General features: G+C 41.1%; 1 protein-coding gene across 1 annotated transcript in view; it reads right to left on the bottom strand.

Annotated features, from left to right (window-relative positions):
• The window catches only part of SNX30 (sorting nexin family member 30), a 118,584-nt gene that overhangs the window by 49,410 nt on the left and 50,312 nt on the right, over positions 1-18,862 (bottom strand). Inside the window, exon 3 of the mRNA XM_002820110.6 lies at positions 7,237-7,347. Within this exon, the coding sequence (XP_002820156.3) occupies positions 7,237-7,347 (111 nt within the window). The remainder of the gene's footprint in view (positions 1-7,236; positions 7,348-18,862) is intronic.

The raw sequence follows: 18,862 nt of genomic DNA, 5'->3' as shown, positions 1-18,862 counted from the left end.
ACTGAAAATAAGTGCTCAAACAAAATCTTATACAACCACCAGTGTTGATAGCAGCATTCTTCATTATAGCCAGGCTGGGAAAAGGAGGGGAGTGGTTCCTTAATGGGTACAAAGTTTCTTTTGGGGGTAATGAAAATGTTCTGAATTAAATAGTGGTGATGGTCATACAACATTGTGAATGTACTAAAAGTCACTGAATTGGACACTTCAAAATGGTTAAAATGGTGATATGTAACATGGATTTTACTTCCATTTTTTAAGAAAAGGAGATGTGATGGTGGAAGCAGAGATGACAACAGATATGCTGCTGGCTTTGAAGATAAAGAGGCCATGAGCCAAGGAATGCAGACGGCCCCAAGAGCTAGAAAAGGTAGGCAAACAAATTCTCCCCTAGAGCCTTCTGGTGGAATGCAGCCCTAGCCTATATCTTGATATTAGCTCACTAAAACTGATTTTGGACTTTTGACCTCCAGAGCTGTAAGAGAATAAATTTCTGTTGTTTAAGGCACTTAAAATAAAAAACACCTGGATGTAGGGGTGAGGGAGTGGACAGCGATGAAACAAGATTGGCCATGAGCTGATAAATGTTGAAACTGAGTGATGGAGTTTCAAGGGGACTCGTCATACCGAATCTCTTCAATATGGTTAATATTTTCTACAATGAAAACACTTTTAAAAACTGAATATACACATATATATGTTGGATCCCGCAAAAAAAATCCTATTTGCAAAGTATTACAATAATGCATTAAATATTTCAGGGTTTAATCTTGAAATACTGAAATTAGATAGTACTTAGTACTTTAGTAAAGCACTTTCATTTATATTCCATATTAGTTTATAAAGCTGTTTCATAATCTGAAAAAATAGCATATTTCTTATAGACTGTCAATGGAAGGCTGTTATTTCTGGGTAGGAAATCTAGACAAATCTTTCAATTGCTGAATCCTGAAATGTCCAACTTCCTCGTCAGCAATTGACTTGCTTCTTCTAAGCAATTCAACAGATATTTAGTGCACATTAAATATTTACATAGCAGAGGCCTATTTCTCCTACCCTTGTCAGACTAATAGAAAATATTGCTTCTAGGCAAAAATTACTACCAAATAAATAAAGGAGCATAGAGATTAAAAGCTTGTCACGAAGCACAGAGATTAAAAACAATAATCACCAAGCCCAGTTTAATGCAAAGCATTAGGAAGTTGAACCAATGTTTCAATACTTATTAACTTATCCATTGAGTAAGCTAAACACAGGTATATTTTTAACAGTACAAAAAAGAAGGAACCAACTAGAAATGGAGTTTTTATTATTTCATATTAAAAAAACAATTGTTGCATTACAAATTTATTCTCATTAATTCCTATGAGTTTACTACTACTCAAAAGAAAACTTGGTACATAACACAAATGTATCCTTCCAGAAAGCTTTCTTCCTTAAATCTGAGGTGAACGTTAAATTTCCAAGTGAAAATTAAACACTCAAGTGTTTATTAAATGTATCTGCTTCATCTTCTAAATCTAATATGTGCACCCATCTAATCATGAAATTGCTCTGCTGTGTAACTAGTGCTCCAGGAAATGAAGAAGTGCCAAGCCCACTGAACAAATACGGAAGCAGAAAATAGAATGGTGGTTGCCAGGGGGTACGGAGAGCGGGAAATGGGGAGTTGTTCAATGGATATAAAGCTAGTGTTATAAAATATAAATAAGTTCCAGATATCTGCTGTACAAAGTGGTACCTATAGTTAACAATACAGTCATCCTCCCTTATCCTAGGGGGATACATTCCAAGACCCCCAGCAGATGCCTGAAGCCATGGATGGTACTGAACTCTGTATATACTATGTTTTTCCTATATATACATACCTATAATAAAATTTAGAGACAAGGTGTCACTGTGTTGCCCAGGCTGGTCTTGAACTCTTGGGCTCAAGTGAACTTCCCACCTGTATATACATACCCATATATTTTTTTCCTATACATACCTATAGTAAAATTTAGTTTGCAAATCAGGCACGGTAAGAGATTCACAATAATAAAACAGAACAATTATAATAATATTCTGTAATAAGTGTTATGGGGATATGGCCTTTCTCTTTCTCTCTCAAAACATCTTATGGTACTGTACTCACTCTTCTTCTTGTGATCTCCAGCCTGATGACCAAGAGGGCTAAGGGACTCACAGGTGGGCAGTGTCTACAGTGTGGATACACTGGACAAAGATAATTTATGTCCTAGGTGGGACTGCATGAGATTTCATCACACTATTCAGAACAGCAAACAATGTAAAACTTATGAACTGTTTATTTTTGGAATTTTCCATGTCATATTTTTGGTCTACAGGTAACTGAAACCATGGAAAGCAAAACCACAAATAAGGGGGAATGACTGTATGGTGTTGCATGCTGTAAAATGTGATAAGAGGAGAGATCTTACGTTACATGTTCATGTTACACGTTATGTACATCTTATGTTACAGGTTCTTATTAAAAAAAAAACAGCAAAGGGAGACAAGAAAACTTGTGAAGGTGATGGATCTGTTTATTACTTTGATTGTGGTGATGGTATCAGGGGTATATACAAGCCTATCGAATTGTATGCATTAAATATGTGCAAGGCTATTCTGTATATCAATTATATCTCAAAAAAGCTTTAAAAAAAAACAGAGGAAAAAAGTCATAATGAAGACTTTCTGGCAGCTCCAACTATTACATAATGAAGAAAAACACAGTGAACTGCTGTTATGAGATGACAAACATACACCCAGCATACTTCTGGTTCCAAGACGGCATTTTAAGAACATATGGTTACTCCTGGCCAGGCGCGGCGGCTCACGCCTGTAATCCCAGCACTTTAGAAGGCAAAGGCAGGAGGATCCCTTGAGGCCAGGAGTTTGAGACCAGCCTGGGCAACATAGCAAGACTCTGTCTCTACCAAAAAAAGAATTAGCCAGACATGATGGCATAGGGTGCCTGTAGTCCCAGCTATTCGAGAGGCTGAGGTGGGAAGATCACTTGAGCCCAAGAGTTCAAGACCAGCCTCAGCAACACAGTGACACCTTGTCTCTACGAAAAAAATTTAAAAATCAGCCAGGCATGGTGGCACATACCTGCGGAGGCTGAGGTGGGAGAACCGCTTGATCCTGGGAGGTCGAGGCTGCAGTGAGCTGTGATCATACCACTGCACTCCAGCCTGGGTGACAAAACAACATCCTGCCTCTTAAAATTTTATATATATAATGGGGCCAGGCGCAGTGGCTCACACCTGTAATCCCAGCACTTTGGGAAGCCAAGGCAGGTGGAACACGAGGTCAGGAGATGGAGACCATCCTGGCTAACATGGTGAAACCCTGTCTCTACTAAAAATACAAAAAATTAGCCGGGCGTGGTGGCGGGCGCCTGTAGTCCCAGCTACTAGGGAGGCTGAGGCAGCAGAATGGTGTGAACCCGGGAGGCGGAGCTTGCAGTGAGCCGAGATCGTGCCACTGCACTCCAGCCTGGGCGACAGAGCGAGACTCTGCCTCAAAAAACAAATTATATATATACACACATATACACATGCACATATACATATATATATATATACACACACACACACACACATATACACACACACATATATACACATATATATACACACACATATATATATACATATATATAAATTTTAAAAAACAACTATGAAAATTTAAGGATGAAAAGGCACCCCAATTTTTAAATGGGCAATGGATCTTAATTGATATTTCTCCAAGGAAGATATGCAAATGCCCAAAAGCACATGAAAAGATGCTCAACACCATTAGGGAAATACAAATTAAAAACACAATGAGATAGCACTGCACATCCAGTAGGATGGCTACAATCCAAAAGACAGACAGTAACAGCATTGATGGAGATGTGGAGAAACTCCTATACATCGCATGTGGAAATGTAAGTTGATGTCATCGCTTTTGAAAACAGTCTGGCAGTTCCTCAAAAGGCCAATTATAGAGTTATGTATGATTCAACAATTACACTCCTAAGAATACACCCCCCCAAAAATGGGAACATGTACACAGAAAAACTTGTACATGAATGTTCACAGCAGCATTACTCATAATAGCCAAAAGGTGAAACAACCAAAACGTCCATCAAGGGTGAATAGACAAAATGTGGTATTATCCATAAACTGGAATATTATATGGCAATAAAAATGAATTAAATATTAATATATGCTACTACATGGATGAACCTTGAAAATATGCTAAGTGAAAAAACCCAGTAACAAAAAAATCACGTTGTGTATCATTTCACTTACATGTAATGTCCAGAATAAGCAACTCTGTAGAAAGTACATGAATGGTTGCCGGGGGCTGGGGGATACACAGTGTTTGTAAGTGACAGCTTAAGGGATGGGAGGTTTCTTTTTGGGATGATAAAAAGATTTGAAAATGGGTAATGCTGATGGTTGTCCAATTTTATGAATATACTAAAAGCCTTTGAACTGTACATTTTAAATGGGTGAATTATATGTTATATAAATTAAATCTCAATAAATCCTTTTTTAAAAAGGGAAATGAACATTTCTGCATGTTTACTGGGTCTCCAACTGATAATAAGTTCCCCAAGGCAGGGGTCCTTTGTCTTCCTTATAATCTTCTCATCCCACCCTCTCTTCCTCCAGAAGATGATGCTTAAATAACAGACAGACACCTCCTAGCAAAGCTACTATAAAATTTTTTGTAACGGATGAGGGAAGTTGGTTTCTAGTTTGACTTTCATACTTAAATCAGAGAGGCTCTCCCATATTAAATCCCTCTCCACTCCAGATATGTGAGTACCAAGAATTTATGAAAAAAAAATTAAGTTTCTGCTTGTTTCTAAAGTAGCTTCCTACTAACTGCTTCTATCCAGACCATCAGAAACCATATTTAAAGATATTCTGGATCCACCTTGGGCATTCTGGAAACTCTTCCATTCTCTTCTCGTGTCTATGGAAGAGTAGACACTATGTTTCACCAGCAGGTGTCACTGTCTTACCTTTGAGCTTCCAGTATCAACCTCACAGGCACCAGCTGCCAGGAGGGCAGCTCCCTGATGCATGCTGTGGGCTATAAATAAACAGTGACTTTCTTCCAAAGAGTACAGTACAGAAAGGCAGGGAGAAAGAGTAATTGTACAGTGAAGAAAGCTGACCAGCACTACCTCAAGTCAGGCGATGGAGGTTCACATCAATGGTGAGGCACACTATTGACAGCACATGCCCTGGACAGGAGGTGACGAGGGTGGCAGCTCGCCTCTGTGGTTTCTTCCCCAAACACATTACCCCGATCGGGAAAGCCATCAGACAAATGTCAACTGAGGGACAAGTCTACAAAATTCCTGACTAGTACTCCTCAAAACAGTCATGGTCATCCAAAAAAGGGAAAGCCTGAGAAACTGTTACAACCAAGAAGAGCCTAAGGAGACATGACTGCTAAATAAAATGTGGGATCCTGGGTAGGATCCTGGAACAGAAAAAAGGAACTTGGGCCGGGCGTGGTGGCTCACGCCTGTAATCCCAGCACTTTGGGAGGCCAAGGTGGGAGGATCACCTGAGATCAAGAGTTTGAGACCAGCCTGGCCAACATGCTGAAATCTCATCTCTACTAAAAATACAAAAATTAGCTGGGTGTGGTGGTGTGCACCTGTAATCCCAGCTACTCAGGAGGCTGAGGCAGAAGAATCGCTTGAACCCTGGAGGCGGAGATTGCAGTGAGCTGAGATCATGCCACTGCACTCCAGCCTGGGTGACAGAAGTAAACTTCATCTCAAAAAAACAAAAAAGAAAGAAAGAAAAATAAAAAGGAACTTGGAATAAAAGACTTTTAGTTAATAATCGTGTTTATTTCATAACGACTGGTTCATTGTGACAAATGTGCCACACTAATATAAAATGTTAATACCGGATGTGAGGCTTGAGAATTCTCTCTACTACCTTCACAATAATTCTGTAATTCTGATAATGTTCTAAAATGCAGTTTATTTTAAAAAAATTATTCACTAACTGCCTATTTTGCCACCTTAAGATTCTATTTTAAGGAATATTCCCAACTGTTTAAAAACTACTGTTTCCTCTTCAGGCATGTTTTTAAGTGGTTAGAAGACAGAAAAAGCAAAACTTCAGGCTGGGAGAACAGAAAGGGTATGTGGGGAAAAAGGAGATACCCTGAGAAAGAACTGAGTCCCAGGTGAGAGCCATCGTTCCTATCACAGTACTAGCAACGTGGCTCTTTTCACCCTGAAAACCGAGAAAACTGCCAGTGCATTCACAATATACACAGCCTCTTCCAACCATGGGGGGAAAAAGGCTGAGAGATGTGGTGGTAACAGAAAGTTAGTAGTGCTAGGAAGTTATCATTCAACAAAGGTCTTTGCTGAAAGATAAATCAGCCCCTCTGAGGAGTTTTATGACTCAAACTGCTCTAAAGCCCCCAAGGCCCAAAGAAACATCTGGTGTCCAAATCGTTATTATTTCTACTTTTAACAAAAGTAGTCAGAAAAGTACTCAATATAAATGTTGAGGCCAGGCGCGGTGGCTCACACCTGTAATCCCAGCACTTTCGGAGGCCGAGGTCAGTGGATCACCTGAGATCAGGAGTTCGAGACCAGCCTGGCCAACATGGCAAAACCCCATCTCTACTAAAAATACAAAAACTAGCTGGGCGTGGTGGCATGTGCCTGTAATCCCAGCTACCCAGAAGGCTGGGGCAGGTGATCCACTTGAACCTGGGAGGCGGAGGTTGCAGTGAGCTGAGATCATGCCACTGCGCACCTGCCTGGGCAAGAGAGTGCGACTCTGTCTCAAAAAAAAAAAAAAAAAAAAAAAAAAGATTTAAATTCATTTTGCTCCGGTTCTGTTTTTTAAAAACTGTGCAGATGGAAGCACTGGAGTAGATAAATGTCACGTTGCTTCAATAAACAGTGTTAGGTGGTTTCTTGTTTTTTTAAATGAAAAACTATGGCAATGGATTCTGTGCTAGATTTCTGCCTCTGTGGCTAAAGAAAGCCCAGCCAGCCGCAAAACTGGCTTTCTATATAGCAAATCAGAAACTAAAACCTAATAGGTGAAGTATTATATACAGTGTCCGTTAACATGTTTTACATACGTTTGCTAGGTGAGTCTGTATATCTTAAGGGAAGAGAGTTGAGTGAACCCCTTCAGGAAAGACAACACAGCACAAGTGAGAAACAAGCTGTAGTGACTTACTACCTACGGGAATGAGATGAGTGGGCTGGGATTCTTCCAGTTTGCTCCTCAACCAGTCAAAATCCTGGTATCTTCGACGAACAGAATATTCTGGCAGGTCAAACTCCACCCGAGTACTCTGCAAAGAAGAGAATGGAAAAAAAATAAGCATAAGGGAACAGCATATCTTGGCTGAAGGGAAGGAAAAAAGGTCTCTTAGAATAACCAAACTAGGCAAGATCACATTTTCCTTCCACCAAACACACCAGCCAAATGGCAGAGTTTACCAACACAAAATAGACCAGTCTGGGACACTGAGCCCAGTTAAAAATTCAAGGAGCTGGAATAAAAATGCCAGTTTTCCGAGATTGCGCCACTGCACTCCAGCCTGGGTGACAGAGCGAGACTCCGTCTCAAAAAAAAAAAAAAAAGCCAGTTTTGTTTTGTTTTTTTTCCCTACCCTCAGGAAATAGAATTCAACTATCCCCCAGAATTGTTTAGAAACATTTGATTCATTTCCTCCAAGCTTAACTCTAACAATTTCTTTTAGCAGAAAAAATCCACTTAGGATATTGCTACTAAATCCAAATCTGTGAAAAGAAATTGTCTCCACCTTCTGCTAAATATGCTGACAAGTTTTGCCAAAGAGAAAATAAACAAAAAGTAAAGATAATAAATAGATCACTGCTCATTTCAGGGGCAGATTAGATGAAAATAGAAAAGGTTTTGCTTAATCTTCCACATTCTGCCAGAACCACAACCCTGGAACTGTTATATTTTAGATGGATAAGAAAAAATCTAGAGATAATACAAAAATGTCATTGCATTACAGAAAAATATTAATAATCTCATCCCTTTTTCTCAATTTTTAAAGTTTTCTGAAATGTGATTGCAGCACTTTAATAATGAAAATCAATGTCAAATAAAATTAAGTTGATTTACACTAAAACAAGATTTTTACTCATTTACTGGCACAAATTAAACCGTGTCTCACATAAGCCATTTTTCCCTATGAGGATATACACTATATGACTGTCATGGTTCTCAGAAGTTAAAGTACAAGATAAAAATGGGTCAAGCTACATCTCATAAATTTACTCTTTCAAGCCAAAAGTCTGTTTTAATTCACAGCACCAAGAAAATCTTTAAGCACATGAACGAGAGTCATTCATCAAAGAAAAAGCTGTGAACAGCTCTAGCATCAAAAATTATGATTTCATCCTCCCCAAAACCTGTGTTCACAGTCTTAGCAAAATGGTGAAGTTCAAGGACTCGTTCTTGGACTGACCCCCAACTAACTGCATTGTTTCCCCTCTTCGAGTCCCACACACCAGCATATGCCTATGAAACATGACCTTCCCCTGTGTTTGCAAGGGTGAAGATGTGGGGAAATTCACTCAATGTAGGTATTTGTGACTTATCAGACGATTTTCCCAAAGGAACTAGCATTGTAGGATTGGAGAGAGAAAAAAAAGACAACACTTAAATCCAGAGAGCAAGTCATTGTTGACAGAAATATTGGGAACAAGTGGCCTGATACTCCCATCTCCACACCACCCACACAGGCGGAGCAGGAAGGACTCTGCGCCTATGCAGTTCTTGCATCCCTACCAGATCCCTAACATGTCATTAAGCCTCCTTGAGCCCTAGGTTCAACAGTAAGAAGAGAGTTAGGGCAGGGCGTGGTGGCTCATGCCTGTAATCCCAGCCCTTTAAGAGGCCAAGAAGGAAGGATCAGCTTGAGCCCTAGAGTTTGAGACCAGCCTGGGCAACATAGCGAGACCCCATCTCTGCAAAAAAAAGTTTTAAATTAGCCAGGTGTGGTAGTGCATACTTGCAGTTCCTACTACTCAGAGGCTGAGGCAGGAGGATCGTCTGAGCCCAGGAGGTTGAGACAACTGCAGTGAGCTGACTGTGCCACTGCACTTCAGCCTGGGCGACAGAGTGAGACCTTGTCTCAAAAAAACAAAAGCAGAGTTGGAAGGGAAGTTCAAGACCTCCCATCTCCCCCCGCCCACAGGCTCCATGTGAGAACTTGCCAATCATTATGGGCTAATGAAAGGCATATTTTGAAAGATGACAAATTAAAGCAACTCATTTTCATTGTAAACCAAACTGATGGAAGGCTCTACTTTTTGCCTTCTTAAATGTTACACGATTATTGGCCGGGCGCAGTGGCTCACGCCTGTAATCCCAGCACTTTGGGAGGCCGAGGCGGGCTGATCATTTGGGGTCGGGAGTTCAAGATCAGCCTGGCCAACATGGTGAAACCCCATCTCTATTAAAAATACAAAAATTAGCCAGTTGTGGTGGCGGATGCCTGTAATCCCAGCTACTCAGGAGGCTGAGGCACAAGAATTGCTTGAACCCCAGAGGTGGAGGTTGCAGTGAGTCAAGATTGCACCATTGCACTCCAGCCTGGGCAATAGAGCAAGAGACTCTGTCTCAAAAAAAAAAAAAGTTACACGATTAACTGATCATTTCTCTCATGTTTTTCAGATCCATTTCATAAATTACAGTTTATGTAATATTTCTACTCTAATTTGAAATCATTTTTGGTAACTACAAAAGACAGCACAATAGAACACATGTTTTATTTTTGCCACAACCAATTTCACTTTTGGGGAACAGGCTTTTTTTTTCCTTCTGTTTATTCAGGTTATATACTTATTTTAAAACTTCAAGAAAAATAAATAGAAAATAAAAGATCAGCCATAATCCCTCTAAATAGAGAAAAACACAATTAACATGGTTTATATGTTTCCATATTTTTTCTAGGCATATTCATTCATTTACTCATTGTCTGTATCTCTTTTAGCACATCTTGGACATCTTTCTACAGCAGTAAGTTCAGATGTACATAGTCATTTTTAACACATATATAGTATTCCACAGAATGGTTACACGATAATTAAGCCAAATCCCCATTTGTTTCCAATTTTTCCATCAATAAACAATACTTTTGTAAACATCATTGAGCACCTGATAATTCCCTTAAAATAAATTCCTAAAGATAGAATTGCTGGACAAAAGTGTACATATACTTTTTAATTGACAAACTGCTTTCAGAAATATAGCAATTTATATTCTTACCACATATTCTCAGGAACTAGTTATCTTTGGTGGACTGATAAATGAAAAATAATACATCATCTTTGTTTACAGTTGTTTCTTTAATTACTATTGGGGTTGAACATCCTTTCAAATGTTTATTGGCCAAAAGAAGAAAAGTATTTTTCTTCTTTTATCAGGGGTCTTTTTAAAAATTTTAAGTCCAGCCAGGTGCAGCGGCTCATGCCTGTAATCTTAGCACTTTGGGAGGCCGAGGCAGGCAGACAGCTTGAGTCCAGGAGTTCAAGACCAGCCTGAGCAACAAGGCAAAACCCTATCTCTACAAAAAGGGCAAAAATTAGCCGGGCATGGTGGCATGCACCTGTAGTCCCTGCTACTCAGGATGCTGAGGTGGGAGGATCGCTTGAGCCTGGGAGGCAGAGGTTACAGCTAGCCAAGACTGCACCACTGCACTCCAGTGTGAGCCACAGAGTAAGACCTCAACTCAAAAAAAAATAGAAATAAAAATAAAAATTGTGAGTCAAGTCTTTTTCATTTGTGTAAGTTCTTTATTACCATTTGCCTATCATAATTTCCAAATGGTTTGTCTGATACAGAATGTTTCCATTGTTTTACTGTTGATTTCATCCATATTTGCCCTTTATGCTATTTTTGGGGTCTTCAATAAGGCCATCCCCCCTGAAAGCTTATGAAAATATTCACCTACAGTATCTATGATTTTCTTTTCTAGTTATGTCTAATCACTGCTTTTCTACTTCTAGGAATCTACCATTGGAAAATAATGTCTAAACTGTGGCAAGGATATTTGCATAATGATCTTCATTGCAATATTATTTAAATCAGCAAAGAATCAAAGCAACCTAAATATTCAACAATAAAAAACTATTAATGAAATTATGGCATATTTATTCTATGGTTGTCAGTAATTTTGTTGGTAAGACTTTTTTTTTTTTTTTTTAATTTAGATAAGAGCCAGGAGTGGTGGCTCACGCCTGTAATCCCAACACTTCGGGAGGCCGAGGCAGGCGGACCACTTGAAGTCAGGAGTTCAAGACCAGCCTGGCCAACACAGTGAAACCCTGTCTCTACTAAAAATACAAAAATTAGCCAGGCATGGTGGTGCATACCTGTAGTCTCAGCTACTGTACTCGGGAGGCTGAGGCAGGAGAACTGCTTGAACCTGGGAGGCAGAGGTTACAGCGAGCCAAGATCGCACCACTGCACTCTAGCCTGGGCGACAGAGCGAGACTTTGTCTCGCAAAAAAAAAAAAAAAAATTAAATACAGTCCCCCAGGCTGGAAGGCAGTGGCACAATCATAGCTCATTATAGCCTCAAACTCCTGGGCTCAGGCAATCCTCCCACCTCAGCCTCCCAAGTACCTGGACTACAGGCACATGCCACCATATCTGGCTGATTTTTGGTGTTTGTTTTTTGTTTTGTAGAGCTAGGGGTCTCACTATGTTGCCCAGGCTGGTCTCTAACTCCTGACCTTAAGCAATCCTCTGTCTCAGCCTTCCAAAGTGATGGGATTACAGTCATGAGCCACCACAACCAGGGTATAAGACATTGTTGTTTTGGGGGGTTTTTTTTGAGACGGAGTCTCACTCTGTCAACCAGGCTGGAGTATAGTGGCGTGATCTCGGCTCACTGCAACCTCCACACCTCCCAGGTTCAGGTGATTCTCCTGCCTCAGACTCCCAAGTAGCTGGGACTACAGGCGTGCACCACCACACCCAGATAATTTTTGTATTTTTAGTAGAGACAGGGTTTCATCATGTTGACCAGGCTGGTCTCAAATTCCTGACCTCAAGTGATCCAACCACCTCAGCTTCCCAAAGTGCTGGGATTATACGCATGAGGCACCATGCCTGGCCTGTTGTTTTAAGGGAAAATGGGAGGATACAAAATTAATTGTACATAAGGATTTCATTTACATTAATATCTGGATATTTAAAAATTTAGAAGAAAAATTTAAAGCTGATAATGAGAACTGTCCTCTTTATATTCACCCTTATTTCCAAATTTTACACCATTCTCATACAATATTTTTATAGTCTCACACACACACAATGCTCATTTTTTAAAAGCTCCTTTAAGGACATCAGGAACTTAATACAGCAAGAAAAACTTGCTTGATGCTTTGGAAAGCAATAAGGTAAGAAGTTATCATGAAATGGATGCTCAAGGTCGGGCATGGTGGCTCACACCTGTAATCCCGGCACTTTGGGAGGCCAAGGTGGGCAGATCACTTGGTCAAGAGTTCAATTGGTCCATGCCTGTAGTCCCAGCTACTCGGGAGACTGAGGCAGGAGAATTGCTTGAATCTGGGAGGCGGAGGTTGCAGTGAGCCGAGATCGTGTCACTACACTCCAGCCTGGGTGAAACAGGACGACTCCGTCTCAAAAAATAAATCAATAAATAAATGGAGGCTTGCACACTCTCTGACCCAGTATTTATTTTACTTATTTTTACCACAATTTGTTCTAGAAAAGATATAGTGATAGGTAAAATACGATCAAATGACATAAATTAGAAGTAGGTGAAAAAGATAAAGAAAAAAACAAGGACAGAGGGAAAAAGTAGAGCCAGGAATGAGGCTAGCAAAGCACACTCACAGTGAAACACTGCACACCAGCTAAAACTGGGCCAGAGACACTACTTGGAATTTCTGGAGAGAAATACATTTATAGGACTCACAGTATTCATAAAACAGGCAGACCAGTAAAACTCCAAAGATAAGTTTGTAGTAAATTTTTCCTCCGTGAAATTCAGGATCTAACTTAGGAAAATTTAAAAATATACATTTATCTCTATTTTTGAATACCCATAGTAAACAATTTTTTAAAAAGAACGAAAAGCATACACACACAATTCCATAATCAGAGACAACCACTACATCATTTTGTTCTACGTCCTTCCACATCGTGTGTCCACAATGCAGAATGTCCAAAGATCACAAGGTCACGGGCGCACACGTACAGTCAGGTTTAAGAACAGGTGACCAAGCACAAGAATCATAGTCAAGAAGACTCATTTTTGCTATGCTAGAAGTGTAACACCATCACTCCACGTGAATACGTCCCTGGTCATCTCCAGATATCCCTGGCAATTTTTTTTTCCTTTGGAAGTTCAACATTTTAGAATCACAGTCTAATCGGCCACCCAGCAGTGCACTCCACCTACTGGGCCTCACTCACCCTACCACATAAGGTCTCCCCTTATGCCCCAAGAGCTGACGTGCCCAACAACTGTGGCCCAGGGCCATTCCGAAGAACGTCCATTTGATCCAAAATTTACAACTGAGTCACTCCAGAGAGACATGATCTTTATCACAAGTGCCATCTGTCCAGGCCACAGCTGGGTCTTAAGAATTCTAGGCAACCCCCATCTCCCAACAAAGGGATCTCTTCCCTTATCAAAGAAAAACCAGCTAGTCCCATTCTGCCTCAAAACCCCACTGCCCTGAGAATGACAATTAGAGGCTTCCAGCCTTTCATCCTCACGCTCCTCTGCCTTCCTTTCTTCCAACATGGACTTCTACTTATCTCGTTCCTCTCAGATCTTTCTGCCAAGCTCTCTGGAAGACCCATGCCATAGTTAATAAAGTCTTGTCGTTCTTCTGCCCATTCAAATTCTGAAACCTGGCTCTCCCTGAGAATGGGGCCTCCCTGCCGTCGGTCCCTCTGTGAGCTGCTCGCATTCCACAAGCCTCACCCAGCCCAAGGCCAGGAGTTGCTGCTGACATGCTCCTCGTCCCACACAGCCCCTGACCACCACTCCTCCACTGCCCTGTGAAGACCCTTCTGAGGCTCGTGCCATCCAGTGACATACATCCTCTATCTCTCCCGCACAGCTGTCATCCACTGACAGCTCTGCCATTTCTCCTGATGCCCTGAAGACTGAAGCAGCTGGCTCTCAGGCTTCCTTTCCAAGCCCTTCCACAACCTGGGTGCCCTCGAGATCCAGGTGGCTCACACACACAACACCAGCCTCTAAGCCAGCAATGTCTCCTTCCATTCCACAGCCTCTCCCAGACCGTCACCAGGGAGAAAGCCACACATCTCCCTCTAAACGGCATCCCCTATATTTCAGGCTCTTCCTCTTCCCAACATCCTTGGTTTCTCAGCCTCTTGGGACCTAAAGTTCCTTGACATTCCATCCATTCATGTCTTTACTTACTTCCTTCTTTACTCAGCATCCATTCCATGGCCCAGAACTTCAATCACTTACTTACAGCAATATCTATATGTTCCCTCCCCACTGCCCATTCACCCAACTCGTAAAAACCCACTTGCTCTACCAGACCTGGGCGTGTGAGCACACTGCTGGAGGAGAAACAAAATCAAGCAAACACACGGACAGACACGATACATTCTACAACCAGACCCTCCAACATTGCCAGGCACCCTTTTCATACTCCCTTAAGTCAGCTCACTCCCACATTGTCCAAATCATTTATCAAAAAGCCCATAAAAGTTTTGAAAATTTCTAATCCCCACTTCAAACCGCTCCCACCCTTAGAAGACTTCATCATCTATTCAGAGAGAAAACTGCAGATATAAGCAAAGAACCCCTTAACTTCCTGCCACAAAACAAACTTCTCTTCCTTCACAAACAATGGAAAAAGTACACCGCCCCTTCAGTGGCAATTCTAGCTTCCTCTGCCTTCCCAGGAGCCTCCACCCTACTCTCCAATCTTCAACCTAATGCCTTCTTCTCTACCAATACTGGGCAACTGGCAGTTAAACAAGTCTCTTTCATCCTTAAAAACAGCAGGAGTCCAAAAAAAAAAAAAAGTCTCCCTCTCCCTCAAACCCACACCCACTTCTGACCACTGCTCTCTATGCTTGCTTTCATTGCCAAAATTCTAACACTCTTCTCTCTCTTACCCCTCACTCACTCTAACCCACTTGGGTTCTGCATCACTACACCAATGAAACTGCTCACACCACAGCCAGCAATAACTGTGTCATTAAACTAACGTCCACTTTGCATTGTACATAATTCAGCCTCGGAGCAGCATTTAGACTCTGTTGACCACTGCGGCATTTAGAAAGAGGAACTAGTTGGGGTGTTATGACTCTTTTTCTTTTCTTTTTACACACCACTGGTAATGAGGCTAAACACAAGAAAATAATAACCCCTGAAGGGAGTTGAAGGCTCGCCTCTGTTTCCTCACCCTCAAGTCTACTTCTGTATTGTCAGTTTCAACCACACAGGCCATGCTACTGGACCACAGTGCTGGGTATCAGAGCCATCCCTCTCTTGAAAATCATGTCTTTTGGGCCGGGCACAGTGGCTCACGCCTATAATCCCAGCACTTTGGGAAACTGAGGTGGGCAGATCGCCTGAGGTCAGGAGTCGAGACCAGCCTGTTCAAAATGATGAAACCCTATCTCTACTAAAAATACAAAAATCACCCAGGCACAGTGCTGTAATCCCAGCTACTCAGGATGCTGAGGCAGGAGAATCGCTTGAACCTGGGAGGCAGAGGCTGTAGTAAGTCAAGGTCATACCACTGTACTCCAGCCTGGGCAACAGAGCAAGACTCTTGTCAAAAAAAAGAAAGAAAAAAAACAAAATCATGTCTTTTGGGCAAGATTATTAATATTTATTATCTTTAGAATCAGAGAGACCTGGACTCAAGTTCTAGCTCCACCACCCATGAGTTGCAGGTCTTTGAGCAATTTTCTTAACATCTCTGTCTCTCAATTTTCTCATCTGTAAGATAACAGTATTTATATCTACTTGAGTGTGAAGATTAACTGATAATATAAGTAAAGCATTTAGCACAAAATAAATGAGGGCACATCCATACAATGGAACACTATTGCAGTCTTATAAACAATAGCATAAAAGCATGCTTGCTGGCATTTCCTAGCATAGAAACATGTTCACAATGTATTAAGTGAATTGGCAGTATACAAAATACTCGTTTTTGTAACTGGATGAAGAAAAGTAGTATAGAAAGTCACCAACAATTATTTCTGGCTGGTGAGCGTATAGGCATTCTTTAGTGTTTTAGCTTACTTGAACTTTCTTTTTTTTCTACAATGAACATACATTACTTATATAACATAAAAATAAAAGGGTTTCAACTGCAAAAAAGTACAGTTGCATGGTAAGTGTCCAATAACTAGCTGCTGTTATGATGTTACTTTCTTGTAGTCTGCAGAAAGAGCCAGAAGCTGCCTGCCCTAAGAAGGCCTAAGCTGGCTCTCCTCCACCACTGGGGAGAGAAGATACTTTTACCTTAGATTTGGGTGGATAATTCTTTGCCTACATTGGCTGTCAGCCCTCACTTATTTTAGCTCAGGTGAAAAGAGCTCTGTACTTTGTCCAGCCCTGGTCATCAGAAATCTGCATTAGGACTACAGCATCAAAGCCTTAAGGTAATAAAGCAAAGCATTTGAACAACCTTGTCCTCTGACCATTAACTTTGTTTGAGGACCTCTGCAGAAGTGGAAGTCCCAGGACGGGGTCAGGTGTTGGGATCCCGTGTTCCTCCTATTTGTTCTCTTTCTCTCATTCTCACACACCCCTACGATATCCGTCAATACAACTTCAGAAAGAAGCCTCTGAATGCACCACCAAAATTTAAACCCGGTGTCACTATTAGAAACAGGAAAAGAAGACAACTCTGGTTTGGGATCAGAAGTGAAAGAAATGATAAAAAGTAAAACTCAGTTCTGCAACAAGATTATCTTGAGGTGCTGGCATCACAGCCAAGTGAAAATGTGCTGCTAGAACTTGGAAAACGTTACTCTAAGGCATTTCATGACTTATAAGAAATCAAGCCCAAGAGAAGGGACAGAAATAAGAACACAGAGGGAAAAAGGTAGGGAAGGAAAGAGAAGCAGCACAGGAAAGACTGGTGAGTTGCAGCTGCGCGTCAGCCTCTGAATCAGTTAACGGCGGTCCTGCAGTATTTGCATTTTGGGGCAGAAGAATCAAGAAGCCAAGGGAAAATGTCACAGTGGGCAAGCACTGCTGTGCCAGCAAGGCGGTCATTTTGTCATTTGGCCATTTACAGCACCAACTCAAGAAAAACAGGCTTACCTTTCACTGACTACAGGGTAAAAAATAAGGTCACCCTAGAAAAAAATAAATAAATGGATATAATTCCTGGAAATATGTATATTAATCTAGGTCCTCTGAGGAAATAACATATGTAAGCATCTAGCCCAATATCTGGGCTAGGCACCCAGTGGTGTAGCGGGGTAAGACTGTGCATGTGCACATGTACATAGACGTATCTTTACATGCGAACCTGGTGCAGAAAACACAGGGTAGCAGCCGGACACAGTGGCTCACACTTGTAATCCCAGCACTCTGGGAGGCCCAGGCGGGCAGATCACCTGACACCAGGAGTTCGAGACCAGGCTGGCCAACATAGTAAAACCACATCTCTACTAAAAATACAAAAAGTAGCCAGGCGTGGTGGCACACATCTGTAGTCCCAGCTACTCGGGAGGCTGAGGCAGGAGAATCCACTTGAACTCAGAGGGTGGAGGTTGCAGTGAGCTGAGATCATGCCACTGCACTCCAGCCTGGGCGACAGAGGGAGACTGTCTCAAAAAAAAAAGAACAAGACAAGACAGAGTGGTAACATCAAAAAACTGGAGAAGGCTTAAATGTCCATAGAGAAAAGATGTTATATAATTATTGCATAAATAATTAGGCAGAGATTGAAAGAGTAAGCTAGACATGGTCATATGAACATGGAAAGGTCTTCAAAAATACTATAAAATGGAAGGGAACATTGGAAAGCAATATTACACCAAAATCTAAATTATATACATTCTAACTATACATGTGTGTGAATGTAAACGCAAAGAAAAACGACTAGAAGGACACACAGCAAATTTTAGCCATGGCTGCTTTTGGCAAGAAGGACAAGGTAAATAAGAAGGGCTGAGGGAGGCTCCCTGCTTCCACTCAGTATATGGCCTTCAGCATTGCTTCTTTTATTTTTTTACAAATATAAAATTTTCATCCAATAAGAGATGAAGAAACACAACTTGAGTATTTTATCCCCTGCTTGTCTTTCCAAAGAATTTAGAAAGGTACAGAACTTACAAAACTTTCAAAATAAAAAATAATTTTTTTCTACAATGAAAAAGAAAAAAGACACAGTAAAAGACGAGAGACATGCTCATCAGAGCTTTTCTTAATGCCTTCCATAAAGACACCATCTATTAAAGGTTCCAAAAATATCTGTAAATCATTGTTATGTGACTTGGTGGGGGTGGGGTACCAAGAAATAGGATAGCTTCCTGACTAAACACTTTTTAATCCCAAAATATAAAGTGATAATGTGAATTATCTCCCTAATAATGTCAATATTGTCATTCTTCCTCTAAATAGGTGGCTTTCAACTGGTCGGGGGTGGGGTGGCAATCCTGTCCCCCAGGGAACATTTGGCAATGTCTGGAGACATTTTTGGTTGTCACAACTGGGGACCAAGAGAACACTCCTGCTGTCTCATGGGTAGAAGACAGGGCTGCTGATAAACACTCTATAGGACAGACCCCCACAGCAAAGAACTCTTCAGTCCAAAAGGTTAATACTGCCAAGATTG

Source organism: Pongo abelii, chromosome 13, assembly GCF_028885655.2.
Source record: "Pongo abelii isolate AG06213 chromosome 13, NHGRI_mPonAbe1-v2.0_pri, whole genome shotgun sequence".
Classification (NCBI taxonomy): domain Eukaryota; kingdom Metazoa; phylum Chordata; class Mammalia; order Primates; family Hominidae; genus Pongo; species Pongo abelii.
Note: the sequence above shows the minus strand (reverse complement) of the source record. Positions and strands in the feature narration are given on the sequence as shown.